The sequence below is a fragment of the Sciurus vulgaris genome, assembly GCF_902686455.1.
Source record: "Sciurus vulgaris genome assembly, chromosome: 3".
NCBI classification, from domain to species: Eukaryota; Metazoa; Chordata; class Mammalia; order Rodentia; family Sciuridae; genus Sciurus; species Sciurus vulgaris.
The window spans coordinates 38,284,306-38,306,825 of record NC_136463.1 but is presented as its reverse complement, the minus strand read 5'-3'; the positions used below and the strand labels follow the sequence as shown (position 1 = coordinate 38,306,825).

The 22,520-nt window shown below is 38.3% G+C and overlaps 1 protein-coding gene across 2 annotated transcripts in view; it reads right to left on the bottom strand.

The window, feature by feature from the left end:
* Positions 1-1,591: 1,591 nt before the first annotated feature.
* Positions 1,592-22,520, bottom strand: part of TADA2A (transcriptional adaptor 2A) — a 48,097-nt gene continuing 27,168 nt past the window's right edge. Inside the window, exons 9-17 of one of the 2 annotated variants that reach the window (XR_013762602.1) lie at positions 20,176-20,239; positions 18,219-18,262; positions 14,239-14,349; positions 12,211-12,282; positions 10,236-10,368; positions 9,236-9,279; positions 6,967-7,040; positions 3,066-4,226; positions 1,592-2,705 (exon numbers count right to left, since the gene is read on the bottom strand). Coding sequence is in view for 1 of the 2 variants with exons in the window: in XM_079132104.1 (XP_078988230.1) it covers positions 4,041-4,226; positions 6,967-7,040; positions 9,236-9,279; positions 10,236-10,368; positions 12,211-12,282; positions 14,239-14,349; positions 18,219-18,262; positions 20,176-20,239 (728 nt within the window). In the remaining variant the exon portion in view is untranslated. Of the gene's footprint in view, positions 4,227-6,966; positions 7,041-9,235; positions 9,280-10,235; positions 10,369-12,210; positions 12,283-14,238; positions 14,350-18,218; positions 18,263-20,175; positions 20,240-22,520 lie in introns of both variants that reach the window. The other variant, XM_079132104.1, reaches the window with a different exon arrangement.

Below are 22,520 nucleotides of genomic sequence, written 5' to 3'. Positions count from 1 at the left end.
TCTGTCTCTGTCTCTGTCTCTCTCTCTCTCTCTCTATATATATATATATTTGTTTTGTTTTGTACCAGGGATTGAATCCAAGAGCACTTACACTCAGACACACCCCCAGCCCTTTTTTATATTTCACTTAGAGACAGAGTATCACTGAGTTACTTATAGCCTCCCTAAGTTTCTGAACCTGGCTTCTGTGATCCTCCTGCCTCAGCCTCCTGAGTTGCTGGGATTTCAGGCATATGCCACCTCTGTCAGCACTGTCTATATTGTTATCCCCACTTTATTCCTGTCTCAACAAGGAAGGGGCCTACCTAGCACGTGATGCATAACAAGCAAGTAACTCACTGTGACAGGAATCTTAATGTCAGATGTAAAACATTCATCCTTCCTTCAGATACTTATGTCTCTGATTTATAAGCTTGGCTGATCAGATCAAAGGGCAGCTGATACTCTTTCACTGTAGTATACCTCAACTGAACTCCCTGCCATTAGATATGGAAACTGGCTCCCCAGCTACTCAAACTGTCCTCTCTGTCCTCTCCTCAAAGGCAGCACACTAAGACGTCAGTGCTGATGTATATTTCCAGGATGGGCTACTTAGGGTCCCAAATCCCCCAACTGATTGCTCTTTACTGTTTCACTCCTGAAAGTCCGATGTCAGCCTGACTTTGACCATTCAGGCTGCTCTAACCCTGCTTGAGTTCTGAGATCCTTTTCAATTTCACTTATATTCCACTCAAAAGGGCTGGTTATTGTGCCTGATTAAAGAGGAATCATTTACCTTACTTAGCTGGGCCACCTTTTCTACGCAAGACCCACAGAAATGAGCCAGCACAGCGGTACACACCCATAATCTCAGCAACTCCAGAGGCTGAGACAGGAGGGTCATAAATCTGAGGGCAGCCTCAGCAACTAGGTGAGACTCTAAGCAACTATCTCAAAATAAAAGATAAAAAGGATTGGGGATGTAGCTCAGTAGTAAAGTGCCCCTGGGCTCAATTTCTAGTACCAGAAAAATTAAAAATTAAAAAAGACCATAGAAATGGTGGTGTCTCATTGTACCAGAAATGTTTTTTTGGAAGATCTGGGAGAGGTTAGCTGCATCTAGCTAAGCATGTTGGGAAGGAAAGCAAAGCTTCTAGATCAGTAATTCAAACAAGTTAGAAAAAAAAAAAAAAAAAGCCAAGTTTTTTTGGGTTGTCAATAATAACACAGTGTATATCCAGAAGGTATCCAGAAAGACATACTTAAAAATGGATGGGTGATGTTACAGAATGCTGTTTAGAACACAGATTACTCTTCTGCCTACAGATGGATAGAAAAGTAGGTTTTCTTGGAAGTAAATAGGGAATGTGTAATTTGGGCCTCGGATTCTTTTGTTTGTTTCTGCAGTACTGAAGATGGAACATAGGGCCTCATGCATGCTAGGCAAGTGCTCTACCACTAAGCCACATCCCCAGGCCTGGGCCTCTGATTCTTCACAGCAGAAATTTTAGTTCTCTTATTACATATTTTCTAATTAGAATGACTTACCAACTGGGATTATGTGTTGTTATTGATGAATATTATCAATCTTCCTACTTTTCCAGTTAACTCACCAGGTGAAGATTTCAATGACTGGTTTGCTTACTTGAAGTTCATATTTTAAAAAGGGTGGAGAGAAGGGTAAATGAGAAGGATGGAACCCAGGAAAAATAACCTGTAAATATTTCATATTAACTGATTTCTCAAGGAAGAGTCTTGGTCTTTGAGTACAGGAGAGAATCATTACATGGAAAGAAATTTGTTTCTATTTCCCACCACTGGCAGAGAAAGATATGCATAAAACTGCACCAGAAATCCTTATTGTTAAATTGGAATAAAAATTCTGTAACAGTAAGGGGGTCTTTATCTATGTTGCTGAGTTTCCAGTAAACTCTCCCTCTTCTGGGCTGATATGGACTAGGAGTAACATCTAATCAGTGTAGCTGGTTTATGGGCAACCCTGCCTAAAAGGAAAGGAGGCGATGCGATGTTCTTGGAAATTAATACTAAAAAGTGGCACAGAAGGAAATAATGTCTTAAAGACAGATACATCAAATACCAGTGAGTACTCTTTCATTATAAATGCAAAAAGGTAAGGACTCCTTTTAAGAGTACTCCTCACCCAAAATATGGCTAGACCTTTGAGAAATTCACTGGGGATAGTAGGTCTTAAGTTTTGCAAAGCTGGGTTTACCAAAGCAATAATAATACTACTTTCTAAAATCTAGTCATTTGTTATTACAGCTTTATTTTCCTATCATTATTTTCGAACATGCTATTTTCCTCATCAAATTCACTGATCCTCACCGTTTTTCAGTGCTCAATTGGTTCCGAGGTTTCTATCAGTCTGTCCTACTATCCTCCCACTCCTAACTACCACAGCTGCCCCTTGTGTTCTAGCCAAATACATTTCTTGGCACCGTTTTCCTTACTCCCACTGCTGCCCCCACACCATCCCCCACCTCCTATGTCTGGAACAGCCTCCCACTTCCATCTGTCATTATTCTCTTGCCTCTTGATCTTACCTTTGCCTCAAAGCCCACCTCCCCCAGGAAGTCTTCCTTAATCAAGATGAAGGATTCTTCACTGATGGTTACTATGTCCCAAATTTTCAAGACAGGAAATGCGTTTCACGGATAAGAGGCAACCAGGGTGATGGTGGTGGAATATGTTTTCCAGAGATAAAACTATGCAAAGAAAGGACACCATTTCCAAAAGCCATCCTTTTTAAAGAATGGAATTCTTCAATTTAAATTCCCTAAGAGTGTCCTTTTCATTTTTCATCCCCTAGATGATGTCTACTAGCAAACTGCATGCATATTTACATCAGTCAAAAGTTTGAGCAGATGCTCCCAACAAACCACATACTAATCAGATGTTTGAATGTTAAAGGAATTAAACACTTTTGGAAGTGATCTGTGCAGAACCTGCACAAATTTCTATATAAAATTTCCTTCTAACAGAAATGACATAACCATGATTATAAGTTTGGCTTATTCTGCAGAAAGGTTTGAGGACCAAGTTTCAGATGAGGTGGTGCTACTCACCCTCTTATCTACTGAGTCTTGTATATAAAGCAGCTGCTTTACTTCTGTTTTAAAAGCAGCTTTTATTGCAGGCTAGCTTTTCACCATGAGAAATTAGGGTTCAGGTCTCAATCCAAGCAAAGCTGAGGTTAGTTGCATCATCTCCATCCTCAGGGGCCTGGTATCCTGGGAAACCCTGGGTAAGAACAGGGTGAGTCCAGGACTCACATGTTAGCAGAAATGGTGCAGCATGACTGGGAGGGCATCCAACACCCTAAGTGTGCCTTAGTTACCAGAATATTTGACACACCCACAAATTAAATAGCAAAACATTTTAATCCATTAATTCTAAAAATAACAGAGACATTTTATATCCGGTGCCACCTCCTCAAAAGTCTACTACAGATCAGACAGCCAGACTGCAAAGTACAAAGTCAAACATTAGAGATGCAGTTTGGGACAAGAACATCACAGGAAGATTTTCCTCCTCTTTGCTCATATATGTAAACTGACAAGCTTAAAAAATCCTTAGAAGAGAGAACTTTCTCATGCTCTAAAACCTTTCTTTTTATTTTAAGCCTCTCTGCAATGTCTGAAGGCAAGACAGATAATCAGCAAATAGCTTCCAAGTATAAGGATCTGAGCTGAACTTCTGGGAATAAACACTGTGGTTTGGTTTGGTTCTATTTCTACCAACACTGTGATGTGAGGTACTATGGTTCTTGTTTTAGTTACAAGAAGTGTTAGGAATAAATGCCCACTCACATTTAATAATAGTTTTTCTAGCACACAACTCTGCAGCACAATACCAACACAGGAGTGCTTTAAAGCAGGGTAGAGAAGAAAGCAGACATTAATACAACCAAAGGTTTCCTTTGTCCTTCCCCTTTTTACAATGATAATTTGGATGAAAATCAAATTCTTCAGAAAGCTTACACTGTCCTTTGACCCACCACATTCCAAACTTTTGCCTTGTGATCCCAAGCCCTTAGAGCCTCAGGCTTTAGTGATGTATCCTTCTCGGATGAGGAAATCATAGATTTTCCGGGTTTTGTTCACGTCTATCTTGATGAGTGCTCTTGCCTGTGCCAGTCTCAAGCCTCCTTGCTTGTTACATTCGTTCAAAAGAGCAGATTTGTATTCTAAGTAGGCTCCAGGGACCAACCTCACCATCTGACAGAGCTGCAAGACATGGCAAATTTAATAAACGTTAACATCTGTCTTTCTCATTATTTAATCCAGCAGGTATAGCAAAAACAAAAAAAGTGACATCAACCTCCAACTATTTATAGGAGCTGTCAAGTGGCTGGACCACATTCCATGTAGTTTGTTCCTGTTTGGAAAGCAATACTACATAAGGATAGACACCCAGGAAGAAAAAGTCAGGGTGTGATGCTCAGAGAGCCTACAGCACATGCAGGCTGGCTCAGGGGCCTGGTTCTGTTAAGAAATACAAGTATGTGTTCCTGAGGAGCCTGGCTCACTCAGGAATGGAGCACTAAATGCCTGGGTGGAGGCCCAATACCATCCCAACACTGTCCAGGAAGAGCCACAGGGCACAATGGGGGAAGGGGGGTACAAGGACTTAGATTCCCAGGTGTGAATCACATTATTGTTAGTACTGTCATTACAGAGTAGTCCTTGTTTTTGTCATTACATTTCCTACTCTGGAGAAAAGGCCACTTTAACTGCTAAAAATCTAGAAAGGTTGCTCAATTCTAGTTCACCTGCCCTTATCCAGCAATGAGTAGTCTTGGTCACCATTGTGTGAGTAAGGATAAAAAAAAAATTCCAAGCCATTCAATATTTGAATCAGACTGGCCTATGACTTTCTTCAGCAATATGTAGATACAATATATACCTCCTTCTACTTCCAAAATAATCTGTACCATTCCTAATGGATAAAATAAGACTACACTACAGTGGTTACTTGTGACATGAGCTAATGCTATGGAGTGGCAGGTTGGGGACTGACCTGGGGAACCATAAAAGGGGTACATGACAAGCAGAGAGGATGCTCTCTGTTGAAATGGACTTCATGTTTAGGACATATCCTTTGAAAACCTGACAATGACTCTTATGAGATTTATGGATATACATTTTACAAATAGCCAAAAACAATATGAAGTTAAGTCTAATGATTACAATGGGAAAGAAAGGTAGGTCATGGGCGCACATGTATGTGATGATGGAGTTAGAACCCAGGACCTTAGGCATGCTAGGCAAGCACTCTATAACTGAGTTACATTCCCAGTCCCCATAATAAATAAATAAATATATATATATATATACATTTTTTTTTTAATCAAAATTTTAATGTGTGAATGGGGCTAGGGACATAGCTAGTGGTAGAGTCCTTATGTAGCACGTACAAGGCTCTTGGTTCAATCCTCAGTGCCACAAAAAAAACCAAACAAAAATTAATTTGTGACTATATATAGGGGTATGGAGACAGTCCAAAAATGTTTTAAGTGAAGGTCATATCATTGGAATAAGTACAGCACTTCTCAAAATGACCCTTCTCATAGGAAATACCTATTTTCATGTGAGATCTTTTTTAAAAAATACTTTTAGTTGTAGATGGACACGATGCCTTTATTTATTTATTTTTTTAATGTGGTGCTGAGAATCAAACCCAGTGTTTCACACATGCTAGGCAAGTGCTCTACCACTGAGCCACAACCCCAGTCCTCATGTAAATTTATAAAAAATGAACTTCATTTACATAAAGCACCTAGTGTTAGAAACAAGGTAAATGCTCAATAATGAGAACTGTTACTATTTAATTTACATTATCACATGAACTTCCCCCAAAGAGGAATGTTAACAGGGTGATGAAGAAAGGAGATTTTGTTGTTGTTGTTTTGGGCAGTAAGAAATAAACCCAGGGGTGCTTTACCACTGAGCCACATCTCCAGTTCATATTATTTATTTTGACACAGAGTCTTGCTAAGTTGCTTAGAGACTCATAAATTTGCTGAGACTGTTGTGTGTGTATGTGTTTGTGTTTTGCTGGGGATTGAACCCAGGAGTACTCAACTGAGCCACATCCCCAGTCCTTTTTTTTTTTTTTTTTTTTTTTTTAAATATTTTTTAGTTGTACATGGACACAATACCTTTACTTATTTTTATGTGGTGCTAAGGATTGAACCCAGTGCTTCACACATGTAAGGCAAGCTCTCTAGCACTGAGCCACAACCCCAGCCCTTCCCCAGTCCTTTTATATATATATTTTTTTTTGTGGTGCTGGGGATTTGAACCCAGAGCCTGTGCTTGTGCTTGTGAGGCAAGCGCTCTACAACTGAGCTATATCCTCAACCCCCTTTTTTATATTTTATTTAGAGACAGGGTCTCCCTGAGTTGCTTACAGTCTTGCTAAGTTGTTGAGGCTGGTTTTGAACTCATGATCCTCCTGCCTCAGCCTCCCAAACTACAGGGGTGCACCATCATGCCTGGCTGAGACTGGTATTGAACTTGCAATCCTCCTGCCTCAGCCTCTAGAGTCACTGGATTATGGATGTGTACCACCATGCCTGGAAAGAAATGAGTTTTCTAAAACCTGCCAAGATAGCTCTTAAACTCCTAGACTACTGGGACACACTAGAACTGTGTATATGTTAGATAAGCAGAGCAAAATAGGTTTGATGCTGTAATGGTTTTGTTTTGTTTTGTGTGTGTGTGTGTGTGATACTGGGGATTAAACCCAGGGATACTTTACCACATCCCCAGTCCTTTATATTTTTATTTTGAGCTAGTTCCCCAGGCTAGCCTCAAACTTGAGACCTTCCTGCCACAGTCTCATAAGTAGTTGAGATTATAGGCAAGTACACCACCATGCCCAGCTTGTAATGGGTTTCTAATAACAAGTAAATGAATAATCAACCCGTATTTTTTTTCCCCTAATTTCCCTTCTTTTAGTTACCTCCTTTTCTTTTTCATTCAGCTTTTCCGTGCCAGGGAGGCCAGTGAGATTCAAGGGTGGTGCACTCCGTCTACCTATAGACACAGACAGAAAAAAACACATTTCATAGGAGCAACAATTGCTCAGGTGTAAAGTATAACAAATTTTGGTGCACAGAGCAGCTAGGTGTAGGATCACTACATTCATCTGCAGAAACACTCAACCCACCCCTTAGGACTATTTGGCTAGCAACATGCACATCCCAATATTCACTTGAAAATAAAAATGATAATTCATGTGTCCTTTGCTCTGCCAAAGTACATAATCATATATATCTTAGCATCTAATATGACTGTGCACCACAGCAGATTTCACTTATTTCTTCCTACAACATAGGAGACTAAAATCTGAAGCCCAGATGTCATTCAGTTAAGAAAGGACATTCACTGCCTAACTTGACAACTGATAATGGAAATAACAACTCTGCAGGAGAGACAGTCCCTAATCCTCCCAACTCTGCCAGTAGGACAAGGTAAACATGGTAATTAACCAAGTACTGCGTGCCTTCAGATCAAAGACAAACTGTTAGGCCAGCAAAAGGCCCTTCTTATTAATATGTGAGAGAATATCTGTTCCTTTCAAAGGAGCCCTGTTTACCTGAAAGACACACACAGGAACAATAAGCCATTATATGGCAAAGCAGAGACTAAGGTCAACTCACATACCTGAGAGAGAAATCCAAATAAGAGATCACTGGCCAGGCCAGGATGGGAAACTTGAAGCGCAAAATTTGCACAGGGCAGTGGAGGGTGGGGTTTGAATATATATCTGAGATTAATGTTCCTGGGGTGGATGGAGTGAGTCAATCAAAAGAAAATATAGAATACTATATTAACAAGTTTTATGGGAACCAGCTTTTAGAGGAAAAAAAGGGACTATTTTAAACTGCTCTTTTGGAAAAGAGGCTCCTCTATAATATCAACAAAGGTGATAAGGGATTACCCGAATGCTCAATAAGGAAGATAAACTCATATGGCATCTCACAAGTCACCAGAGGCTGGCTATAATCAGTGATGCCAGGCTTTCAACCTTTCATTACCTAAAAAGCAACTCCCAGCATTAAGAGCTAGGGGGTCTCCTCAACCTAAACATAAGGGGTGAGGAAAACTAACGAGAGCTTAAAAAGAAACAGTGAACAAGTGAGTGCATAAGTGAGTGGTTAAAAAACACAAATACCAAAGTTGCATAATCATGTTAGCCAGTTCATTCATTTTAATTAGCTAGTATTAATTTATTTGTATTTCTATATTTAGATTGCATGGAAGGGTTGGAAATAAGAAACTTACAAAATAAAATTTGGATTTCACTGGCTTGACAAGTCCCTAAATGGCTCCTTTTCCTCCCTTAAGCATTCAGAAATAATTTACTTATAAAAAAAGGGAAAAAAAAAAAATATCCCTCAAATAGCATTATCTGAGCCCTATCTAGATTCTGAATATCCTAAGTGATTTAGCAAGGTCTATTATTCAGAGCCTCCAAAGAATGGTAAAACAGTAAATAAATTGATTTTTGACTCCTCTATTTCTACTCAGTGGAATGGTCTGTATATTCTGATTAGAATAAATAGTTATCTATTCATATGGAGTAGGGGGAGATGATAAATAAGAGAACAGGCAAAGAAACACCACAATCTTGGTTCAGAGCAGTATAAGTAACACCTCCCCAAATTCCTAGTCATTGATTACCAATCACCAAGAAGCATCAATAGCATATGGCTTAATCTTGCTTTGTAAAACAAATCTCAAAATAGGATATAACTAAACTGTTAAAGTTTAGAAATAGAAATACATAAAAGTCTCCCACTTATAAAAAAGCCTGAAGTTTCTGGCAAGTAAAATATTTCTTTCCTCACATCAGACTGAAAGATTTTTAACTTATCTTGTGTGAGATGCACCTCACAATCTGTGATAGATACAACAGCAGTGAACAGATCGTGAACACTGGTAAAGTCGCTACCTTTGTAGAGTCCTTTCTTCCTGTCTCTGTACTCTCAGAGCCATAAGATCCACCCTGTCTGGCTTGAAGATTCTGAGTATGTGCTGATGTTTATAAATCAGATGAACATTGGATTATTAACCCACTGAGAAGGGCAGGACTGCTGGATCACCATAACCACTCACATACAAACTTCACAAAAAAGACTTGCCGGGAGGTTGGGGTTGTGGCTCAGTGGTAGAGCACTTGCCTTGCACCAAACATACAAAAACAGACTTGCCTGGGAAATAATTACCTGAATTTGAAGCCATCGGAATGGAAGGAGTCAGCCCAGAATCACTACAACAAAGAAAAGGAATTTAAGCTCAGGTCATATCAAAGAAGGCAATTTCTAAAAGCCCCTATGGAACTTTATCAGGAAAGTAACTTTGAAGAGATATAAGATAGACAACATAATGTTTTATAGGCTATCTTACCATACTGACCAGGAAAGAAAATCTCTTCTGAGGGGAAAAAAATTCCTTAGATTTGCTAACAAAAGTTGGTAAGTTTATGTGAAATAACAGCTCTTAACATGGAACATCACTGACACCATTCATGGGGAAGGGATAAGAACATGATTTTCAATGAAAATTATAGCAGAAGACAAGGAGGAGGAGGAGGAGAGAAGGCACAGGAGGAAGGCTGGGCAGAACATACCAAATTTTTAAAAATGAGATCACAATAAGAAAGTAGGATTGTAGGAGGCCAGATGTTTCTTAACAGTCAGTGCTGTACTGTTTCTGAGATGTACTTCTAAAATCTTTTTGGAAAAAAAAATGGGGGTGGGGACTAATGGAGATTGAACAGAGAGGCGCTTTACCATTGAGCCATATACCCAGTAAGTAAATAGCATATCCACTGCAGTAAACAGACTGTGAACACTGGTAAAACAAAGCTTTTCTGTTTTTTATTTTGAGACAGGGTCTCATTAAGTTGCTCCAGGCCTCACTAAGTTGCTTAGGGCCTCAAACTTGTGATCCTCCTGCCTCAGCCTCCCAAGTCACTGGGATTACAGGGGTATATCTCTGCACCCAGGTGAATTTTTTTAATGATGGAATCTGTTATTACATATTTGTACATTTACAAAATGTAACAATTTGGCCAATATCATTCCCTAGTATCTTTCTGCATTTTTCTAGCTACCCAGCTATTATTACTTAGCCACCTCAGGTGCCCACAGAAGTATCCAAAACACATGTGAAGCTAAGGCATCCTAAAAGGAATGCTCCCTCCATCCAGGTCTAACTGCTCACATGTCGGCCTGCCGACGGAGCCACTGTTGGCATGCGCTACTGTCCTGGATGTACTGGAGAACTTCAGAGAGCATGGTGCGTTTAAGGCGCTCTTCTTCTCTCGTTTTCTTTAGGTGATCGTACGTCCTGGCACCTGGAGGTGTAGAAAACACCATGACTGTAATGACAATGCAGCAGAACTGAAGGGCCTCTTAAGCAACCAGCAAACAGTTTGTCTTTGTTTGGGTTTCATCTGCAAAACTGCATTTATTTTTTATTATTATCATTATTACTATGATTATTATACTGGGGATTGAACACATAGTCACTTTACCACTGAGCCACATACCAGTACTTTTTTTTTTAAATATATATAATTTTTTTAGTTGTAGACAGACACAATACCTTTATTTTATTTTTATGTGGTGCTGAGGATTGAACCCAGAGCCTCACACATGCTGGGCAAATGCTCTACCACTGAGCGGCAACCTCCAGCACCCACTCCCCAGTCCTTTTTTTATTTGTTATTTTGATACTAGGGCCTCACTAAGTTGCTGAGTCTGGCCTTGAACTTGAAATTTTCCTGCCTTAGCCTCCTAAGTAGCTGGGATTATAGGCATGTGCCACCATGCCTAGCTAATTTTACATTTCCAAATGGTTTCTGTTATTAAAAATAAAGACTATCATACTTGAACTTATATCCATAGGGCTACATTAAGAAGCACAGCTACTTTTTATTTTTGGAGACAGGGTGTTGCTTAATTGCTGAGACTGGCCTTGAATTTATGATTCTCTTATCTCAGCCTTCTGAGTTGCTGGGATTATAGGCATGTACCACTGAGTACTGGGCCACAACTACTTCTTGTGTGTAGTGGATGATAGTTTTAACTACCACAGAGGCTTCAAACAGGCAGAAGAAAGGAATGCTACAAATCACTCCCAACAGCAATAGCAAAACAGCAGAAAATAGCCTCTATTGAGGATTTGCTGTGTGCCAGGTTCTTTGCTATATTTTTCTATACATTCTCCCTCTCTCCCTCCCTCCCCCCACCTTTCTTTTTGGTAGCAGGGATTAAACCCTGGGGTGCTTAGTCGCATCACTAACCCTTTTTAATTTTTTTTTTTTTTTTTTTTTTTGAGACAGGGTCTTGCTAAATTGTTGATGCTGGCTTTGAACTTGTGATCCTCCTGCCTCAGACTCCCAAGTCACTGAGATTACAGGCATGTGCCACTTTGCCAGGCCATACAATCTCTAATTTAGTCTTCATTCTAAGTGATTTGGAAAACTAAAACATGAACAGAATATCACACAGCCAGTAAATCGTAGAGGCAGAATCTAAACCTAATCTGACTAGTTTTTTATTTTCTTTTTTCCTGTGCTCGGGATCAAACCCAGAATATCACACAGGCTAAGCAAGCACTATATCACCAAGTTATCTCAGTTATACCCCAGGCCTAAGCTGTCTAGTCTTAACTATATATACTACCTTTCTATATGACCTGGCTATCCTGCTAACTTGTTCTTTAAACTTTAGTTTCTTCATTAAAGAGAAGTAACAGTACCCCGTAAGTCTGCCATGAGACACTGAATGACATGATGCAGGTTTGAATGAGTTCTCATAGGGCCTGATGCATTAATATAATTATGACAGTACCTCAAGTAAATGGGATGCGTACACCTAGAGTCAGCTGAAGCTCAGTAAATAAAAATGATCAAGCTATGAATAACTGAATTTCAAAAGGGTGGAGTTAAAACCTGGAATCAAAAACAGCCACAGTAGAATCCTAGGTCTAAAGTACCATGTCTCTCTTCTATGTGTCATGACTTTTATGCTACCTCAGATAATCTATATAATGGTATTTACAGGGATTTAACAGATGAAACTTTACTAGAAAGATTGAAAATCCATTCTGAAAAAGAAAAGCTTATTTTTTAAAAAATTCATAACCCTTTAGAGAATCTCTGTGAATAAAGATGCCCTTTATACATACTTACTACAAAAATTGGTAATGCCTGCTGTCCTGTATTCCTGGAGCCTCTTGATTTCCCTTCGAAGTTCAAATTCCACTGTTTTTCCCCAAGAGATCAAAGGAAAAAATTTTGAAAAACAAAATCAACATCAACAAGTACTTCTATTGTTAAACATTTTCAGTAATTCTGGTCTTACATAAAAGGTTGGGCAGTTTTATCTAGGGAATCCTTTTTACTGATAACCTCTTATTAGAAATTTACCCAAAAGCTCCAAAAAGCCTACTCTAAATGTCTTCCAGATGCCATCTCCAGATGCCATCAGTAGCTGGAATTATCTCCTAGAAAACTTAAATTAGCTGAATTCATGTGTCCCCAAAAGTAATGAATATAACTTTTTAAACAACCAAGCTTTCCTGGTCTATCTACTCTCTCTTAAAATTTTTACTCACACAACCAAGTTTGTGAAAACTGTCTCCAGTATTACTTGATGTGGTCCTAATGCAAGGGAAGAACAAAAGCTCTCTACTCAAGTCCTAGTTAGTTTCTTTAAGGCTTTTCTCCTATAGGGACAAAAGAGCATTGTGTTTTCCATAAACCAAAGATTTCTGCCTCCTCTGAGCACACAGATCTGGTTGCACTGCTCAGGTTATTATGTGAAAGAACATTCAAACTTGGGTGCTTTTGAAACAGAGGATGAAGGGAAAGCCTGGACAATCCATGGGGTGTAGTTCTTTGGAGTGACACAGAAACCAGGGATGACATAAACTGGGACAGGAAGTAAAAGATCAGTCACTCAGAATGCCATAAAGAATGCCAACCAAACAAGGTGTTTGCTGAGAACAATCAACCTGGCTCAGATAAATGCTTGTGATGCTTCCTAGAAATATCTATATGATGAGGACAGGGTAAGAACCCTGGCAAAGAACCCTCCCAGAACAAAACTAAGGAGACAAATAGATTACATAATGAAGGATGTAGAATTAGTCACCCAGTCCATACTGTCTTAGTCTAGGCCCTACTGACAGAACAACTTCAATCTTTTTTAGGGAAAAATTAAAATGTAAATGGGATGAACTCCCTCCAGAATACCAAACAAAGGCAAAAAAATGATGGAAGTACAATTTCCATAGTCATCCAACTCTGTTCCTATTTTTTTATTATTTTGATATGGGGATTGAACCCGGGGACTGGCTCTTAACCACTGAGCAACAACACCATCCCTTTCTAAAATTTTTTATTTAGAGACAGGGTCTCTCTAAGTTGCTGAGAGTCTGAGTAATTTGCTGAGACTGGCTTTGAACTCATGATCCTCCTACCTCAGCCCCAAGATACTAGAATTACAGGTGTGCACCACCACACCCAGAATTTTTTTTCTTTTTCCTTGTATTTTTTTTTTTTTTTTTCTTTCTTTCTTTTTTTTTTTTTGGTGGTGCTAGGGATTGAACCCAGGGCCTTGTGCTTACAGAAGCACTTCACCAACTGAGCTATATCCCCAGCCCCTTTTTCCTTGTTTTGAGGCAGGGTCACACTAAGTTGCATAGGGCCTGGCTAAATTGCTAAGACTGGATTTGAATTTGTGATCCTCCTGCCTCAGCCTCCCATTTTTAAAACTAAAATATTTAAAAGTTTTAATACTAAAATATTTATGGATAAAATAATGTCTGGAATCTGCTTCAAAATAATTTAGTTGGAGGCAAGAGTCTGTGGTAAAGATGAAAACTGAACTGATAATGTGCTGGCAACTGCTAAAGTAGGGTGATGGATACAGGGAGATTCATTACATTATTACTACTACTTTGTGTATATCTAAAAACTCCCACAATAAGAAGTAGGGAGAAAAACTACCAAAGTACCATTTTTTCAGGGGGCAGGGGGAGCCATTAGGCTTTTTTAACCTTTCTCCCACTCTCACAGTTCCAAATTTATTTCATAATAATAAAGGGGAGCAAAGACAGAAATATCCACGTATTTATTTACTTCACATAAAACACACCATTTTCTCTCTCTATAAAATCACACACACTCATTCAGTGGGGCTGAAAAACAACCTACATGCATGGCTTTCAATGAACTTATCGTGTTCCACTGGACCCACAATCCTTGCAAATCGCCTCATTGTTTCATAAAGGTCTTGAACCTCTTTGGGATAACGCCGTTCCATTACTACAGAGAAAGTAAAACATAACCATGTCATGGAGAATATAAGGATTCCCAAGTTGGTTGCATTTCGACCCGTCACAAGTGAAATGGTAGGACATTATTCCTGACCTCGCATGACTAATTTACCCATGACAGGAAGCAAACAGGAAAGCTAAGAATGCAAAATACTAATCATAATAACAGCATCACAGCGCCACCATAGGGATGTTATCACTGGAGATCATCTCCATTACTGAGCACTACTGACCTCCCCCACCTAAAGTCTTTTATCTGCACAGAGCCAAGCACTGCTACAGTAATGGAAAAAGACGGCTAAAGGTAGAGCTTGCATTCTTAGAAACAATGTTTGCCAAAATTTCTGGTATTAATACCCACAGGAAAACTAGAAAGTTGCAGCCACAAAAACCTATCTAAAGTACACACATTAACCTGGAAAAGTATGTATTCTCTTGCATGCCCCTTGTGAAATCTCCCTATCTACACATACTCAGGTGAGGTATATATTTCTTCATTGCCCATAGGGATCACTTTGTCTTTCTCCAGACCAAATTAACGAGTACGACTTAATTTACTAATGAAGTTATATTTCGACAACTATCATGCAGGTAAATATACATCCAGCAGAGCTGGGGACAGCAACTCTGGGGATCTCTTTTGACCAAACCTCTAACTAAAAGAGAATTATTTACAAAGATGAGGAGTAAAACCACTCAACAACCAGTAAGTTGATGTAGCCAGGAACTCTTCAATTGCTTTTCAGTGATTTCAACCATATCAGTAGTAAGTAGGTCAGTTCTGTCTACATTTTTTTTGTGTGTGTGTGTGTTTGTGTGGTGCATGGCAAGCACTCTACCAACTGAGCTATATCCCCAGCCCAGTTCTGTCTACTCTTGGAGTAAAGATAGTCTTTCACATATGACAGTAATTTAAATTAAGCCCTTATTTTAGATGAATTTCTTCACTTGGAGAAGACATTCTTATCTACAAATTCCAGGAGCTGATTTTAATTTTTTTTCTTTTTGGCAGTACTGGGGATTGAACCCAGGGCTTCATGCTTGCTAGGCAAGCACTCTACCATGGAGCTACAGCCCCAGTCCTTGTACCTTATTAATTTTTATTTTAGGACAAGGTCTCACATTCCCCAGGCTGTCCTCAAACTTGCAGTTCTCCAGCCTCAGCTTCCCAGGCAGCTAGGATTATAGGTGTACACCACCCCTGGCCCACAAGCTAATGTGATAAACAGATATAGACTGATTATTTTCACTACCAAAACCAAAACAAACAAACAAACAAAAACAGAAAACCAACTCATAACAGAGATAACAACAAATAATCTGAAATAAAATTTAAGAGAAATCTTTTGTTTCAGTACTGGGATTGAACCCAGGCTTCACCATAGCTAGGCAAATGCTCTACCACTGAGTATACTACCAGCCCTTTATATTTTATTTTCGAATAGTTCTTTTTGTGTGTGTTCCTCCTATCTCAGTTTTCCAAGTAGCTGGGATTACAGCTGTGTACCACTATATCCAGCTGGAGTTAAAATTTTAAGTTTTAAAGGGACAAGAACCTTACCCACCACATTAAGGTCACTTGTATATTCAATATAACAACTGGATATCTCGGAAACCACAAAGCACATGCTACTTCTAAATGCTCAGAGTCAGAGCTTCCCCTTTGCCCCATTCCTGGAAAAACTACAGTTAACAGAATAATAAATCCAAACTAAGTGCTCAGTTAAAAATTGAATTTATGTAAGAGTAAATGTCTACCATGAGTAATAGGCAAAACTGATCTACATGGAAAACCAGGAATTCAGATAGAGGAACTCATTACTGTATCTACCAGAGCATGGACAATTACTGTCTACAGAAAGAATATGGGAAATCTGATCCTGAATTATTTTTGGAAACCCACAGGTCTTGATTTGGGGGGTTGGGGATTGAACCAGAGGCACCTGACCATTAAGCTACATCCCAAGATGTTTTTATTTTTCATTTTAAGATAGGGTCTCTCTAAGTTGTTTAGGGCCTTGCTAAGTTGCTGGGGCTGGCATCAAATTTGAGATTCCCCTGCCCTGGCCTCCCAAGCTGCTGGGATTACAAACTTATGCCACCACACAGTATTGCAAATCCATAGGTCTTGATGAGGATGGGGTTAAATAAGCAATCTAATACTGCTAGAAGGGATATAAATTGATATAACCATCTTTTGGAAAGTAATCTGGCAACAAGCACCAAGATTTTTTAAAAATTTTTAGTTACAGATGGACACAATACCTTTATCTTATTTATTTTTATGTGGTGCTGATGAATGAACCCAGTGCCTCACATGTGTGAGGCAAGTGCTCTACCACTGAGCTACAACACCAGACCAAGAATTTTTAATGATTCTATTTTGTGACCTATTAATTCCACTTCCAGGAATCTACCTTTAAAAATATCCCAAATAGGGTTGAGGAAACTGTAGCTCAGTGGCAGAGCCCTGGGTTGGATCCCTAGCAGTGCAAAAAAAAAAAAAAAAAAAAAAAAACCCCAAAAACACAAATCAAAAAAACATTAAACATTCTTAAATAGAGCCAGACACAGTGGCACATGCCTGTAATCCCAGTGTCTCAGGAGGTTGAGGCAGAAGGACTATTAAGTGAGAGGACAGCATCAGCAACTTGACAAGACTGTCTGAAAATAAAAAAGGGCTGGGGATGCAGCTCAGAGGTACAGCACCCCTGGAGTTCAATCCCTGGCTCAAACAAACAAACAAACAAACAAACAAAACCACCTAAACAGAGAACATTTAAGTTCATCATAGCATTACTTATGTAATGATTTAAAAAACCTAAAAACAAGCTAAATATTTAGAAATAAGTGATTAAACACACAACTATAGTACTTTATATACAACATATTTTGACTATGTAAAGTGACATCTTAAAACACCACAATAACTTGAAAAAGGTTTGAAGTACCACAATAAAGAGCATAAAATGTTAACATTCTCATGACTGTGACCATATTTTTTAGAAATTACATATAATTTATTTAGATTGAAAATGTACTCAACCTATCTGGCTGACTTGACCCCTACAGTGCTATAGTGTCCAAGAGACACCCGTTAAAAGATTCTACAAACCAAGACTTACAAAAAAAGAGTATTACGACACACAGCCATTATAAACATTTTATATGAACACTACAATTATTATTATGAAAGTATTATTATTTCCTGAATAGACTACATTGTAGAAACAAACTAATGGGGCTTTTTCTGCTCAGCTTAGGTTCCTCCTTATTTAAAACAGTAAAGTCTAAGTTAGCAATTCATTTAAAAATCTTTGTTTAGTATCATCATCACACAATGTTAAATATCTTTTTTGTCCATCACCATGCAAAATGAAAGCTTCACTTTCTGTTGATGTTTCTATAAAAATAATTTTATAACCTGAAGATAAAGGTTATTTTATGTTTAACACATTGTTTTAGAACATGATAAATCTAGAAAATGATCCATTATTATTCATGCTGTAATTACTACACTAATTTAAAAATTCTTATGTTAATGTTGTTGACTATAAATTACTAGTTCTTTATTATCTCCATTGATCAAAACTGCTTTAAAGACTTTTATATTTCTTTTGATGCTAGGGATTGGATCCAGGGACTTGCACATGCTAGGCAAGTATTCTACCACCAAGCTACGCACCCAGCCCTGTATCAGAATTTTTAAAATCTTCCTAGGTGATGCTAACATGCAACTTGAATTAAGAATTACTGCTATAAATGATTTGTTATAATTTGTTATAATTATTTGTTAAATGATGTGTTAAAGCTATTTAGTAGTATTAAAAGAAATTAGAAAAAATAGCTAACACTTACATTGAAACTTTCTAAGGTTGATTAATCCATGATCTCTTATAATTCTAGAATAAAAAAACATAATAATCTCTATTAGAATAAGTTTCTCATTTAACATTTTTCATATTCACCTTTTATTAGACATCCTAAACACTCTGAGGTGGAATATGGAGGTTGAAAGAAGTCATTCCCCACAAAATGCTCAATCACTGAATCACCAACACAATTTTAGGCTCTCGAGCATCACATATTTTCCCTCTTCTTGGGCGTTAGAGACTCTAAAAAGCTATTTGCTAAATGAATGAATCACTTACCACTCACAAATACTGAAAAATATATGTCTATTATTTAACATGAACAGAAGGAAATCTTGTGTCCACATCATACAATTAATCTATTCAGCTTGTGGAAATGATAATTGAGAACAGTCATTTCAGGGAAACCTGCTAACCATAAAAGGGCACCATGATCACACATTCAACATTTACAACTGTGCATTCATACAACACTTTGAAGCTATTTGAAATAAATATATATTGCGCATGTTTAATGGAAGGGCATCATAAAACGTAAGCTCTAACAGCAACTCAACAATTGAGTTCTTCAATACTCTCTAGGTCTAATTATGTGTTTTAAGCAAAGGAGAATTTAAGGAAACCACACAGGGTTAGGTGTCTGGAACCTTTATTTAAACCAGAAGAATTCATGACTAGCAGTGAAACATCTCATGGAAGCAGCTGGGTAAGCTTCTTTAGCACTTCTTGGAAGCTGACTCCAGCCAGGCAGAGAGTAAACTTCACTTTAGGTCACATCTGGTCTCTCAGGAGTTTCTCCAACTCACATTTTTATTGCTGATAGAACTATGTTTATACTTATACCCATATACCTGAATACTCACACCCTCTGCAGATCCCTCTCTGAACTGGTAAATCTCTGTATCCAACAAGTATCTGGGATCCATAATTTCTAAGTCTGAATGTGTGTGTGTGTGTTTGAATATGTTTTTGCAGGGGTAGGTACTAAACCCATGGCCCTGTACATGCTGAGTATGTACTCTATCACTGAGGTACAGTCCCAGCCCTTGAATGATATTTCTATATCTATGTATATAGCTACACACAAACACAGATATGAGTTTGTATGTGTATATAAACACACACATATATATTTTTTGGTTACCAGGAATTGAATTCAGGATGCTTAAGCCATGAGTCACATTCCCAGCGCTTTATATATTTTATTTAGAGATGGTCTCACTAAGTTGCTGAGACTGGCTTTGAACTCATGATCCTCCTGCCTTAGTCATTTCAATTACAGGCATGTGCCACCATGCCTGGCCTGAATATATATTTTGACCCACCGTGAAGGGAAGGAATAACCAGGGTGCCTGAAACTTGTTCAGAACTTCTTTGTCATCCTTTTAAATGAAAGACTTCTCATAAAGTTATAGTAGTTAGAAAGAGAGTATTAAAAAGAGTGCAATGGCTAGGCACACTGGCACACGCATGTAATCCCAGAGGTTCAGGAGGCTGAGGTAGGAGGATCATGAGTTCAGAGCCAGCTTCAACAACAGCGAGGTGCTAAGCAACTCAGTGAGACCCTATCTCTAAACAAAACACAAAATAGGGGTAGGGGTGTAGCTCAGTGGTTGAGTGCCCCTGAGTTCAATCCCCAGTACCTCCCCCGCAAAAAATTAATGACTAAACACTTTGAATTTATCTTTTGATCCTTTTTTCCAATGAGCTTAAAAATCTGTATCCACATCATTCATCTTTCATCATTACATCAACAAAGGAAGGAAGAGGTAAAAATAAAACAGATATTATCCCCATCTGACGGATAAAAAATTGAGGCTCAAGGGGAATAAATGTCTTCCCCAAAGTCACAATATGAGCTTCAGTGAAGCATTCTTATAGACTACATGCAATCAACAAACAGTCCAAAGATGAAGGAAGAAAGGCTGGTTTTCTGTACTTACTTTTTTCGTCTCTGTCTCTCCTTTAACCTCGAATGATAGATATCTACCACAGCCATCTTCAGAGCTATAAATAAATGTGTGTATATAATACATTAAAATTCTATAAATAAAGCTCAGTAAAAAATAAATCTTCTACCCAAACTGTGAACCTTAAATTTCTAACAATTCCCTACTAACTAGTTTGTAAATATGTCCACTGGAAGCATAAAAATATCCTAGAATACTGAAATTCTCTCAGTAAATTACAATGAAGTTCTTTTTCCCTATGTATTTAGTGTATGGCAGTACTCTGTAGACTACAATTTCTCCTTTCTACTACTTTTGCTAGATGTAGTGGTACATGCCTATAATACCAGCTACTCAGGAGGGTAAGGCAGGGGGAACACAAGTTTGAGGCCAGCCTCAAAAACTTAGCAAGACTATACCTCAAAATAAAAATAAAGGGGGGGTGGCTAGGGAGGCAGCTCAGTGGCAGAGCACCACTGGGTTCAATCCCCAGTACCATGCACAAAAATACATACATACCTCTTTTGGACATTTGCTATGTATATTACTACATACAGTGAAATGTTGGAACTATGGTAGTATATGGGCTAGAAATTACATCAATAAGAATATAGTCTTGGGAACTACACAAATGCTAGGCAAGTGTCTACCACTAAGTTACATCCCCAGTCGAAACAATACTGACTGATTGTAGTTGTAACTGCACAGGACTAAGCTCAAGAGACAATTGCAAAACAAGACCAATGTGCAACACAATTTCCCAGAGTAGCAGCAACTGTTTAGGGTGTCAGGGTTCTGCATTCTGTAATGAAAAGATACATTAAGTAGCCCAATCACAGTGAATCTCCATATAAGTACATCCACAAGACTGGGATCCTAATTAGAATAAGACATATTTCATGTTTGTATAAATATGTCAAAATATACTCTACTGTCGCGTGTAACTAAAAAGACCAAATTTTTTTAAAAGTAGCCTAATCAATTTAAAAGCCATGCCCTGCTTGGTTGCCCATTTCCCAATCCTCTCCTGCCTTTAGCATCATGTTAAATAAGAAGAAAAAAGGAGTTGATAGGGAAAGTTTTAATCGATACAGTAGTTCCATTTTTTTCTTTCCCTGTCCACTTTTTTTCTTCTGTTTTTATTTCTCTTTTCACTTTATTCTTATACTTCTATGGTTCCAAGTACCATCAAACTACATGCTCTCAAACTCAGAATCTATTTTAAGCTCTAGAGTCTACTGGATACTTCTACTCACATGGCCTTTAGTGGTAAATTTGCATTCTCCCCCTTACCCATCTTCTTACCTTGGTTGTCCAAGACAAAAATCAACATGGACTCTTCCTTCCACCTCTCTTCATATGTAGTCAGTCTTATCTAAATATTTCTTTCTCTCAAATTCACTTCTTCATCCTTAATCCCATGCCTTAGCTCAGGCCTCTTGTCTCCGACCATCCTGATGCCATCTTGTAGGAGAGGCATTATGGTACTTTGTTCCTGCCTTATTTCAACTCACCCCTCCAAATGGTGCCAGAGTAAATTTATAGCACAATGCGATGGTGCAATTCCCCTGCTTGTAATTCTCTAGGGGCTACCCATCCACTTTAAGAGTTCAAACTCTTACATATTATACAAGGCCTTTTATTGTCTCAGTACTGACTATCTTTCCCAGTCTTGTTTCCTACCACTCCCTCATAGGCTCTAAACACCATGCACACAAAACAACCAGGCCGAGATCACAAGGCTGCTGAGTACAGATCAGGGATCTAGACAGGACAGCCTGGTTCCAAGGATATAAGTAGGAAAAAAGAAATTGCCTCAACGTGTTTACTGTTAGTGGGTTTCTCTCTCCACATGAATTTCATATTCTAGCTCTGGCTTGACTGAAAATAAAAAATATATTTACAAAAAAAAAAAAAAAAAAAAAAAAACCCTGAGAAGCAAAAAAATTCCCATAGGCTGTTTATAAACAGAAGACCTCTAGGATTAAAAAAAATGAAGATCAATTAACAACTCCTGAAGAAATTATGAGTACTGTACTAAGTTATATTAAACCATTTATCTCATCTATGGATTCTGAAAGCAGCTTAAGATTTAATGATTTTTCAGAAGATTCTGGAACTATATTAATTATTTTATGTTTCCTTAAGGTTTGTGTAAATTGAGAGTTTGGGGTTTTTCATTTTTATTACTGAATATATTCACAGAAGAAAGGCCCTAGAGCATAAAATGACTTGTCACATGTCCTTTGAAAAACTAAAACACATTATCCAAATACTAAGTAATATAATTTCTAAAAACATAGCAGCCTTTGTGGCAAAGAATTTAGCTGTGTATGAGA